This window comes from Schistocerca americana, chromosome X (genome assembly GCF_021461395.2).
Source record: "Schistocerca americana isolate TAMUIC-IGC-003095 chromosome X, iqSchAmer2.1, whole genome shotgun sequence".
Taxonomy (NCBI): domain Eukaryota; kingdom Metazoa; phylum Arthropoda; class Insecta; order Orthoptera; family Acrididae; genus Schistocerca; species Schistocerca americana.
In genome coordinates this window covers 557,355,821-557,368,844 of record NC_060130.1, presented here as the reverse complement: position 1 = coordinate 557,368,844, position 13,024 = coordinate 557,355,821, and the positions used below count along the sequence as shown (strand labels likewise).

General features: G+C 38.6%; 1 protein-coding gene and 1 pseudogene across 4 annotated transcripts in view; both read right to left on the bottom strand.

The window, feature by feature from the left end:
* Positions 1-923: 923 nt before the first annotated feature.
* LOC124556862 (vesicle-associated membrane protein 2) overlaps positions 924-13,024 on the bottom strand; it is a 33,674-nt gene continuing 21,573 nt past the window's right edge. The window contains exons 6-7 of one of the 4 annotated variants that reach the window (XM_047130883.1): positions 11,801-11,892; positions 924-2,212 (exon numbers count right to left, since the gene is read on the bottom strand). In XM_047130883.1, the coding sequence (XP_046986839.1) occupies positions 11,813-11,892 (80 nt within the window). In that variant the 3' untranslated portion in view covers positions 924-2,212; positions 11,801-11,812. The remainder of the gene's footprint in view (positions 2,213-11,800; positions 11,893-13,024) is intronic. The other 3 variants (XM_047130884.1, XM_047130885.1, XM_047130886.1) reach the window with 3 other exon arrangements.
* LOC124557608 lies at positions 10,825-10,942 on the bottom strand (annotated as a pseudogene).

The window sequence follows — 13,024 nt, the reverse complement described above, 5'->3', positions numbered from 1 at the left end:
AAGTTTAGGAAGTGTGCCTTCTGAATCCCGTTTATTCTGAATAAATGATGCCATGGACAGATTTTTATCACGGCAACTGACCTGCATGCCCGCCCCCTATACCTCTCCTGATCATTCCTGTACACATTTATTTGAAATTAAATATGCAATTTCGCCAAGTGAAATATGTTTTACTTGAATGGAGGCATATACCTTTTGTTAATACATACCTGATCACCCTCTTGTTTCCAGTATAGCTAATCTCTATGAAAACTTTCTTCAGCTACATACATCCACAAAACTGTTGACTACAAGTTAGCAGAGTCCTATTTAGTAAAACATAGCTGAATAGCAGTGAGTTATCCTGATGCAGCCGTGGGTGGCCCAGTGTACCTTAACATGCATGTTGGACCGATTGAAATATGTAAGCTTTCTATTTCAAAGCTACTACACTGCTTAAAGTCTACAAGGAGTCTCAGATTGTTAACTATTTTGACAATACTATCAACAAAAAATGTCCTGGATGGTCATCACCAACAGCAGCTTTTACATAAAGGACTTTGCCTTAAGCATGCTACAGTTTTGAGGACTGTTGTATCAGATTCTTTCACTTTCACTGACAACACATCAGTGGTGGATTGCCTTTTAACTTCAAGGTAACAGGTTTTTCTGTCACTGCTAGCAAATGCTATGGATGAAACTGCTTGGTTTCACTTTCACCGTTTGCATTCTTTTGTGTTTTAGGAACCAATTTTTCACTTTGCTGAATTTCATTTCTTCCTAATTCACTTTCCTTTTTTAAATCTTCCCCCCATAAAAATTGTACTGGGACTTCACTTGTCAACAATGCATTTTGCCATTTTTATTTATTTTTCTGGTGATATTATGTAATATTAAGGGGATTCATTAATACATATTGTTTAATACAAGAAAAACAAATTTCATAAATACGTAAATACTTTATTCCAACAACAACGGAATTGTAAACATTAATACAAATATGTCTTGTTAAATACATACATCTTGTGCTCTTGCGCTCTCATAAATACTCTGTAAACTTTTTCTGTGAAACAAAAAAAAGCAACCAACTGCAAGCAGCATATGTTTGTGTGGCTTCATATTTGGCTCAGTAATGTTTCATTCTGAAGCCATTGTTTAAAAAAATAAGTGTAAAAAGCCAACATCAGAGCCAGTACAATTAGCTGCAAGAAATAGGATACGTTCCCTACAAAATGCCAAGAGCACTATGCCCTGTGAATGTAAAGGCAAACAACATGATAACAGCCCACATTTTGAAAACTTTTGTGGAACATACAAAATCCCTCTTAAAATATATATAGTAAATTAAGTGAGTAGTATCAAAGATGGTAATACAAATATTTTTAACTATTGTATCACAGCTTTTATATCCATTTAATTCAATGATTCTGGAAATCTGAGTTTAGGAACTTTGAAGTTTCACATTTAATATTGAGAACAAAAGCCCCTTATATGAACTGAAACATCCAAATTATAAAGCCAAAGGTTAAGTAAATTTCAGAACTTCCAAAGGAAAAAACACGTTAAGAAACATACATTTCCTCCCACCCGATGTCTAAAAGTGTGATCATCCATTCATACACACACACATAAAATTTGCAAAATAATATTTAATTCTACTTCTATATATAAACATTTTTTTTTTATAAAAAAGCAACTTCAGTGACTTTATGAATACTCCCATAAAGAACTATAAGATAATCAAATATTTACGCAAGAGACTGTTACAAAACTTGCTACGAAATTAGCATACTATACCCAGAGAAAATATATTACATAAATATATGTATATAGAAGTATTAAGTGCACTTTCCAAATAGAAAAATGGACATCACCAAGATTTTCAGAGCACAGCAACTGGAGGAGTGCCATGGCATTGTGTGGGTATCCACAAAAAGCAGCAACTTATGTCACAGTATAACCTGTGTTAATCATGCTGGAGTGTCATGGAAAACACGGAGCTAATCAACATAATTGGCACGGATGACAAAATGTTCAGTTATCAGTGATAAAGCAGTACTCTTTAGTTTCACTAAGCATCAGCAACAACCAATTTAATATTTTAAATATATTAACAGTGGATACTGGGTGTGTGTGTGTGTGTGTGTGTGTGTGTGTGTGTGTCGGCGCATCCACAACATCCAATTCATCCAGCAATTTGATTCCATCCCAGGTCGGCTTTCAAACATGTCTTCTGGAAAGAAAGAGGAAAAGCATCAGGACATATGTAATAATTGTCAACCTGCAACAGCAGAAACTTTAATATTTAGTGATCACAGTAAAGTGAAGGTAAATGAGAAGTCAAGCACGCACTGCTGCATTTAAGTTCCCATGATTGTTGGTGACCACAGAGCACAGTGGGAGTCAAGATAAAGTAGGTTCTATTCCATCAGCCAATAACAGTTTTGCACCAGTTTCCTGGATCGAATAATGTGATGAGTGTACTGAAAGTGTTCATTGGTCTGTTAAAAATGTGTAATTTTATCCAAAAGCATTGAGTGGCAGCTTGTTCTCAATTATGAGGCCACAGGTGCCGACTGCAGCTACTGCATCATATCTGAAGTGGTAATATGTCAGTATTGTTCAACTTCAGACAACTTGTTCATGATGTAAGCACTCAATTAGAATCGACCAATCTGACTGACAACTAAAATTCAGTTAAAACAATTTCTTTAAATATTTTACTTTGATCATGCTAATTAGAATCAGGTACTCTGTGCTGAGTAATTAAGTAACCCTTACCGTTTGCAAATCAGCACCAGCTATGTCCTTGCAGGACAGTACCTTTGTTCATGTTGCACTGCACTGAGGATGTGTGTGAATGCACTATTGGTGTGCTGATATGTTTTTGTAAGAATGGATTTCTTTTGTTTCCATTCACTTCTTTGGAGGTGGTGTGACTAGTATGTTGTATGACCTGACTAAATTGCTACTGAACAACCTGTTACAGTGTCCAGTGATTACTTTTCCATTTATTGCAATGGTGCTCTAATTCATACACAATTTAGGGAGGCATTATTTCATACATCCTTGAGAAAAAGAAGGCCAACAACATGATTGCTTAGATGCAGGCTTAACTTCAAAGCGTGTGTCTTAAGATTATTTACTACGATCTGACACCATATTTTACCGAGACATTCTGTACCTTACATACTAACTACACAAATACATGGAGCCATTCTGTTCTAACACTTTCACATTATCAGAATTAAAAACTAACACGAGTTCTGAGATGAGTAACAAAGAGGTCCTGGATATGTTGCTACGGAAAAATTGTTGAAAGTCTTCAAAACATCTGTAGTAGTTGGCTGAGGACAGATGAGCTAATGACTATCTACATCCAAGATACGTTTGTTGGGCATGACGACAAATTCCGCTGCCAGGTAAGGCACCCACGTGTGTGGGCATTGTACTAGTGAAGTGTGTTCTGTGGAGTTGCCTGACAAAATGGCAGAACTTTCCTGATTCAGCAGTTACGGTTCAGAGAAGTCTCAACAATAGGGTATCTAACCCGCAAGCTGCATTCAATATGATCTCAAACAGTTACACTTGGCATTGAACATTATTACTCAATAATGTAGATTGCCAGATTGCTCTCAACATGGCACCATCTAACACATATGTGACCATTATTGGAAGTAAGGCTGAATCTGGAATTGTGCCGATTGGAAATATGTTGTATGCTTGGACATCAGTGATGGCACTAATGTGCCCATTTAAATCAGAAGGTTATGGTTTCTGGACCATCTCAGCAAGTGCAAAAGCATGCATACCACCAATCCAACTCACAGCAGGTGGTACCAAGCCATTGATAAGTAGTTCTGCACTCATTGCAGTGCTCATGTACTGACCAAAAACTGGACATGATGGAAGTTAACTTGTGCTGTCTCAGTTTATTACAGCATGGCCAGTCATAGTACAACAAATTCACTTATAGCAGAGCAATCATGCTGTTTAATCCTAAGTTACTGAAACATTGATATTGTGCCCTCAGAGAATTATGAGAAATATTGGCACTTGCTTTTATGTCCCCACTTCATTTTACAGGTGTTCACTGGTTGACCTAGGCTTAACTCCAACCTTTGCAGTTTTGTGACAAAGAGCAGTGATATCAACACACACTAGTATCTGATACATTGTTTCACACATCATCCCTGTTCACTCATTTGGGTCACTGTTTCTGGGTGCTGCAATTTCCACATTGTTTTAATTTGATTTTCCACATAGGAAATCTGAAGTGTTCTAAGGTTTGCTGCTGTTCATGACATGTGTAACTGAGCTGGTGAATGACACTAGAAAAAATGAGGTGGTTTGTGAATGATGCTGTTATAGTTTGGAAGGCACATTGCCAGTAAATAATAAAATGTTGGAAGTAGTGCAGAAGACTAATGCTTTGATCAGAGAATAGCAGGTGGTCCTCAACAGATACGTGTGTTGCATTGTCTGTAACTACACAGAACAACAAACTGTTGTTATGTATATAACTTGTGATTAGACAATGGAAACAGCAACAACTGTAAATTATCTGGAGTAACCTAAACCAATTACAAGATATTGTTGCCAGGAGAGCAGATGCAAACCGAAGAACCACTGGAAGAACTTTAGGAAATTTTAATTCACTGACGAATGAGGTAATTTACAAGACCTTATTTACATGAGTCTTTAGTGTTTCTTGTCACTCAGAAATTCTTACCATGGGGTGGTATTAACAGAGAAAGCAGAAGATTCTAAAGAAGAGTGGCGCATTTTGTCACATGCTTATTCAGTCAAGTGTGAGACGGAAATTCTCATCAAATTCCAGTGGCAGCCACAAGGGAATGATGGTGTGTCACACAGAAGTTTACTGTTAAAACACCAAGGGGGGGTGTTCCAAGAAGAGACAGTCACAGTAGTGTTTCACGGAAGGCCCGATTCTACTGTGACCCCTCCATTTACTCTTGTGTTGTGTCTGTTCTATACTGGAAATGAAGTTTCTGTAGTAAAGTTCTGTCGTGATGAGCGATACCATAACTCACAGCAAACTGCATATGCTGATTCTAGCCAAGCACATAACGTTGACTATGCAAGGTAGTAGTTGGACATCAGTTTTTCCACAAGTACATTGCCGCAAGTGTGAAGGGGATGTGGAGTGGCTTGTTTGGAGACAAGCTTGTAGGAATTCATAACCTACAACGAATCAAAAGCAATCCTCTTTATAACTCTTTCCTTGCATAAATCACTGAATATTATAACTACATAAAAGTTTTCTTCATGTTGGTTGAAAATTTCACTAGAATTCAATGGAATGTGATGGACAACTGCTCCCAGGTCTGTTTCGAATATATCACCCCAGGAACTGACCAATGAGATACGGCAGTGGAAGACGCGAGGGGAGACAGGGAACTTTTGTAAGGGTTATCCCAGATACAAGGGCACAGTGACTCAGACATACACTGAGGTGACAGAAGTTATGGGATAGGTATGCACAATTACAAATGGTGATAGCATTGGGTAGAGCACTGCATCTGCATAGCTAATCTGCACACGTAGCGTTAGTCTATTTCACTTGCTATGAACACGCACGTGGAAACGTGTGGCTGACAGTTCACTCACTTAGTATCACACAGTTCTTACTCGTGGAGTGATGGGGAACAGCCGTGTGTCCGTGCCTCATAGGTAAGTAAACATGACTCCACTTGTACAGCTTCAACACAATGTAGTGGCACTAACAGTGCTGCTAGAGTTCAGATGCATGTAGAATAAGAATTTCTTTTTAGCTGTCAATTTTCCATTTTTTGTGTGGAGAAGGTGTATACTGTATACATTAGATTCACCAAGTGTTACTACAGAATAATGAAAAAAAGTGATAACTGAATATTGAATGTTGTTCCAGATCACTGTTGCAGTTGTGGAACTGTATATTTCCACAAAATAGCTGATGAATTAATGCTCACTTTTAGTCAGCTGCTAAAACTGCGCTGACGGACATATTTTGAACAGAATAAATGAAGAAGATTTATGCTGAGGAGTGTGACGACAGACTACAACCGTCAACGTTGTTTATAATTAGCTAAACTTCAAACACGTTACTCTGCAGGCTTTTGTGACTAAATCAAGCAAATGAACCAGTAGGGCTCACTATATTTGATAACACGAACAGAAAGAGAAAGGAAGCACAAGATGTAGTGGTGAAAGAGATGGGTATTATTTAAACAGATTTCTAACTACATAATTATTCAAATACATAGATCATTATACAAATTTCTTTGCCAATAAATTGTCTGTAATTTGAATGACAAACAACACATAATGCCAGGCTATTTTCTTTGTGTACTACTTCTACAAAATTAGAACTTTCACCCACGGCACAGCACAGTTTCTGTTAGATAAGTAACTTATTAATAGTTCATCCAGAAATGTGCCTTAGTGGCTCAGTGCAATAAGTTCCAGTCTACAAAACTGAGGCTTAGGGTTCGACCCCCTGTTGGTTCTACAATTCTCTCTGTTACTTATCACGTCTTTCACCTACAGCAGTGATGATAATACCAAGTCAAGTTGCTCCGTATTTTAGAGTACATGTTGAAATGCAGATCCCCCCACTAACTGGCTGTGTAAGTCTGTCTGGAGGTGGGAGGAAGTCAAGGGCACACTATGCCTAGTAAAGCATTCCAGTAGTGAAACCAACCTTCCCAGTTGAGCAGAGCTTTACTCTATTTGCAGCATAACAAATGAAACAAAAACTCTTCCAGGCAGAGAGCCTCAGCAATTTGAGCTGTAACGTACTAAGCAGCCGCAATGTTGAGCAGCCAATCAATTTAGCCAGCCAGTTGGTCAACCATAACTGATCAGCTGAGTGTGATGGATGTGGAATATATTATACCTTTTTTCTCATGGCACATGTACAAGACTATAATTACGCAAATTACTTTTCCATTGTTTTATTTGCTTTATGCACTGTGGATTACAAGTTCACTTACACAGATTTTGGAGCATACGGAAACTATAGTGACTCAGCTATTTTTAAGCAATCAATTTTGCATGAAAATCTCATTAATAAAAATTTATGAATGCTGATGCTGTGTGTCACTGTCAGAGATGAGGCATTTGGCATGAATGAAAATTTAATGCACCCTTATGGAGAAAAGAGTTTAATAAACAATAAAGAAACCTTCAACTACCAACAATCTCTCGACTATGCAGTTTATGGAATGCACTTTTGGCACTCTGGCAAATAAATGGAGAATTTTTCTGTCGCTCAATGGATGTTCTAGAGAATTTAACAAAATTATTTGTCAGATGCCTATGAATTTGAAGACGTATGGTAAGTCCCTCCAGAGCTGGAAATTCTCCAGATCCTACAAGCTGTCTAAACTCATTGTGCAATCTGTTTCAGGATCCAAGGATCGCCTGGCTGCTTAGGCAAGTGCACAGAGACTGAGGTCAGTCACATATGTTCTTCACGTGACAGCCTGGTCATGACTGGTAGTGTGGAGCCACAAAATCACAACTGCCCAGTGCACAGGCAACAATGCATGTCATTGTTTTATTGCCTGCTGCAGCCTGGCTGTTTCATGCTTAACAGCCCTTACACTACTGACTTGGCTCCATTCCACTTCCTCTGCGTCTGTCGATGTGTCTCCCTGTCCCACTGTTAACACTGTACAAAACTCTCACTCTTCAACAAGTTTTTAGATTGCAAACACTATCAGATATTCGTGTCTCCTCGATATAATTACACAATTTGTCTGTGTTATGCTATAAAGTAACTGAACCAAGCAAGAACTCAGTGGGTCCTAACGATTATCACCACCATTATTTCAATCTAATATATCCTAAAACGTTTATGGAATGCCGCTGGATGTCAAAAGTCATCCACAGTGTTTTCGGATTAACTCTGAGAAAGCTTGTCATTAGAACATGGAATAGTTTTTCAATCAGACATTGTCTATGCAGTTACATACAGCTTTGAGATTCAAAAATTTTGGAAGAGACACTGGGTTCGAGTATCTGGAAGGTTTCATAATATTGCAGCACACTTGCAACTTTTGTACTGTTGAAGTGCCAAGAGACAATTGGAAGAATTTTGCCTTTCTACACCAACTGCAAATAGTGCAGCACAGTCTGACCCATGATTTAAAAATTAGTTCACCTCTATCACTATCTATGACCAAAGGAGGCTTAAAAACAACTTCAGACACATAACAGCTGAAGAAACGCCAAAGAAATCTGGTCAAGAGTTTTGAATGACATTATGTTGTGAAAAGATTTTACTAGGAATGCGATTTGACAAGTGAAGTGGAATGACTAATTATTTGCTGAATACTACAGTGGAGTTGACGAGTTCTCAAGTTTTTGATGAAGAACATTGTGAGCTGAAAGTCATATCAAAGTGGATGAATTCAGGAGTGCACCACATGAGCTGGATGTATTTTGTTTAGGGTTACAATATTAAATCTCTGTAAATCGAATACTGTTTCTGATCAGGCATTTCAAAAAAAGAAGCAGTTGTTCTCTAAACTAATTTAAAACACACAAAAAGTTCATTAGTTTAATAAATGACAAATAATTGGAGCGGGATTTCAAATTTACCTATTATTCTATGACTTTTTATTTGAGGATGAAACAAGTGTGTTTATTCGTGTAACTTAATAATGTTTTGAGTATTTGTTATTCACCAATATAGAATAATAATTTGTATCTGTATTCATTATTCGTCATTTGTATAAATTTCACCCAAGTCATGCTCATCGCACATGTGCAAATGAGCAGGTACATGCATTCACGCTTCTGTCATTAGCATCAGTAATCTATGACAACTTCTGCAATCATTCACGAAGCGTATTCACACTTTCACTCGCACACTGCAGACGTGCGGGCCATGTGGATACTCCACACCCTTACAGGGCTCTAGTATTGGACACCCAATGTATGAAAGGGCAGTGAATTGTCAGTCATCATTTGTACACAGCTAATTCACATGAAAAGGTTTTATATGTGATTATGGCCTCATGACAGGAATTAACATACTTTAAATGCAGTATGGTAGTTGGAGCTAGACGCACGAGACGGTCCATTTCAAAAATTGTTACGGAATTCAGTATTCCCAGAGTCGCAGTGTCAAGATTGTGCCACGGATACCAAATTTCAAAAATTAGCTCTAACCATGGACAACCCAGTGGCAGATGGCCTTCACTTAATGACAGAGCACTGGCATTTGTGTGGAGTTGTCAGTGCTAACAGACGAGTAACACTGTGTGAAATAACCACATAAATCAATGTGGGATATATTATTAATATATCTGTTAGCACAGAGAGACAAAATTTGGTGCTAACTGTCTACGGCAGCAGATAACCACCACGAGAGCCTTTGCTACCAGCACATCACCTGCAGCACCTCTCCTAGGCTGGTGACCATATTGGTTAATCCCTACATGTCTAGATAACAACAGCCTGGTCAGATGAGTCCCAATTTCAGTTGGTAATAGCTGGTGGTAGGTTTCGAGTGTGGTGCAGATCCCACAATGCCATGGACCCTAGTTGTCAACAAAGTACTGAGCAAGCTGGTGGTGGCTTCATAATGGTGTGGGCTGTTTTTACATGGACTGGATCAGGTCCTCTGGTCTAACTGAACCGATCACTGATTGGAAATGGTTATGGTCGGCTACTAGGAGACAATTCGCACCCATTTGTAGACTTCATGTTCACAAACAACAACAATGGAATGCTTACGGATGACTACACGCAATGTCACCGGGCCACAACAGTTTGCAATTGGTTTGAAGAACAGTCTGGACAATTCGAGCAAAGGATCTGGGCACCGGGATCACCCAACATGGGACATGATAACATCAGTTTATGCACAGAAATTTGCACTCTCAACACTTTCACAATTATGGACAGCTATAGAGGCAGCATGGTTCAGTAATTCTTCAAGGGGCTTTCAACAACTTGTTCAGTCCGTGCCACGCCTGAAATGAAACTCCTGCAGCGAATATAAAGGTTGTGTTTTACTGTATGGAGGGGGCGGGGGGGTGTTTGATGTTTAGGCTGCAACTTATAAAATGCAGCACTGTGGACACAATAGGGGGGGGGGGGGGAGGGAGGGAGAACATTCAGAGCAAATAAATGACAGATTGCCTTAAAAAGTAATGAAATGCCATGAGAAATGTAAGGAGTTGTTAAGCCGAAGCACAAAGTCTCTTATTCCCTCCTGTAGTACAGAAGGACAATATAAAGAAAACAAATGCAATAGTTCCTAAGACATACATGAAACAAGAAGACCAACTATGGTCTAATTTACCATATCAACAATGGAAAATATGAAACATACTGAAAAACATACCACTTACACTAATATTCTATGGTAGACGATAAAGTTATGGAAAGTGGCATTTGGGTTATGAATCTGTTAAACTGAGAGAGGAAGACAAAAATCAGCTTTTGGAAGAAAACAAATGAAAGGCAAAACATTGACAATTTCACCAATTCTTCCAGCTTAGACCTAGTCATATCTGTTATACTACTAGTTTAATTTATTTCAATCACTTGCTTAGTGTTGTCATCCCTTTCCTCAACAATTACAGTGCTCAACAGAATGTTTAAAATAACTTTTCCATTGTGCACAAGCACTCCGTCTTCAGGCCACAAGTGGCCCAGCGGGACCATCCGACCTCCGTGTCATCCTCACTTGAGGACGCGGATAGGAGGGGCGCGTGGTCAGCACACCGCTCTCCCGGTCGTTATGATGGTTTTCTTTGACCGGAGCCGCTACTATTCAGTCGAGTAGCTCCTCAATTGGCATCATGAGGCTGAGTGCACCCCGAAAAATGGCAACAGCACATGGCGGCCGGGATGGTGACCCATCCAAGTGCCGGCCACGCCCGACAGCGCTTAACTTCGGTTATCTCACGGGAACCGGTGTATCCACTGCGGCAAGGCCGTTGCCAACTTTTCCATTGTGACAAGCTTTCTTCTGTTTCCTTTGTCAGTGTCCTCACACTTGCCTCATATGATTCTGCACTTTCCACAATACCCCTGTTCAGTTGCTCCTTTCTGACATTCAAGGTGCTGTCCCTCCATTATATTGGATGTTGCTACTTAGTTATGACCTTTGCTTTCCTTATATTTATTCTGTACATCTTGGAAGCCCTTCCATCCATGGTCAGGTGTGACACATTAAGCACTGATATAAGGCTGTCAGCAGTTCTCCGAAAACGGAAGAATGCTACAGATTAGATTGGTAGATCAGATAATAAATGACAAGGTACTGAATGGAATAGGGGAAAAAATTATGGCATAACTTGACTGAAAGAAGGTATAGGACACATCCTGAGGCATCAAAGAACTGTCAGTTTGGTAATGAAAGGAAGTGAGGGGGATAAAAATTGTAGAGGGAGACAAAGTCCTGAATACAGTAAACAAGTTGAAGTGTAATTGATTCCAGTAGTTATGCAGATACAGATAGGAAGATGCTTGCACAGAGTAGACAAGCACGGAAAGCTGCACTGAACTAGTCTTCAGCACTGATTTAGACAATCACAAGCAAACTTACTTCAATAATTACACAGAGTAAACCAAACTTTAAAATTGTGATCAACACATTCATAAATTAAAATCAGGAGCCAGTAACTCCTGCAAGTTCATTATTGTTATCTCACTTAGCTTTCTATTTATTTCAGTAAAAAACGATAAGAAAGGCACCAACAAATAGTGACTTCACTAGTAGCCACACTAAGAATAATGAACATGGTGACTGACTATACATACAAAATTAATTAGAAATTTTATTTACAGTGATACATACATGACACGATGACTATTGTGATTCGTTCTGTGGGGCAGCAGTTGTGACAGCAGCTGACTCTCCTCCTCCGGAAACTGAACTCCATATAGAAGCTGAGATTAGATAACCATCAATCAGTTACAAACTTAACTACAAATATTTTCTAAAATAGTACTCCATACAGGGGTGCATTGAAACTTTATTAGTGGAATATTTTTACTCATTATTTGTCACTTCAATTTTGAAGTTTATTCAACAGAAAGTTTGTTGTAGGAACACTTACTAGAAGTTTAGCACTATGAATAAAACATGGCTGACTGGATAAAGCAACTTGGAGGGAAAAAAATGATTTTGCAGGAGCAATAAAGAATTTCATACAGTCTTAGTATTAGAAACCAATTTAAGTTTTGTATAAATTACTTGTCTAATTCTTTTTTTAGGCTGCCATCATTATAGTTGTGCCATTTGTATTTTGCTTACTGCTCTAACCTTACTCTTCCCTTGTACTTTTCACTGCACTGGAGTCTTCAGCTGTATGCATTCATACTGCTTCAATTGATTTTACCTTGTATACTCAACTACCATGCAGCTACCACCTCAGTAATTTCTTTTCTTTTGGAATCCAGCAAACAAACATCATTGTCTACCACGCATTCACCTGGGCAAATGTCATGCTCACCTACAATTCGTTTTCTGTTCACTGATCCCATGAAAAGTGTTTCTGAAGCAGTGAAAACCCATTTCACATTGTGTCTGCAGACTATAATAACCATAAATTTTGATGATTGTGTTGTAACTGTCACACTGTCAATTCACCAAATTCACATACACCAGTAACTCACTTTATGATAAAAGTAGGGTCAAACACCAAACAGGCACTACAAACAAATTAATTTAGTGCTCCGAGACTCACTGAAAAGTGATGCGGTCTCTCATACTGGCCAGCACATATCGATTAGTCAGTACAGGAAGGGCCTCTCAATTTTTGGAGAAAGTGCTCGAATTGTCACAATAATACTTCCAGAGACTAACCTAACATGCTTTGATGAACTATCCTGGGTCTTAACTAATGAACTGGAGACATTTATATACTCTTTTCACAACTCCACAAAGAAAAGGAGTCAGTTGATGACTGTGTATCGGTTACAATACTGAAGACAGTGGTCTTTTATTTAATTTGATCTCTCAACTGTTTTTTGCCTTAGTCATTGAGAAGAAAATTACTGCCATTTGACGCATATTGTT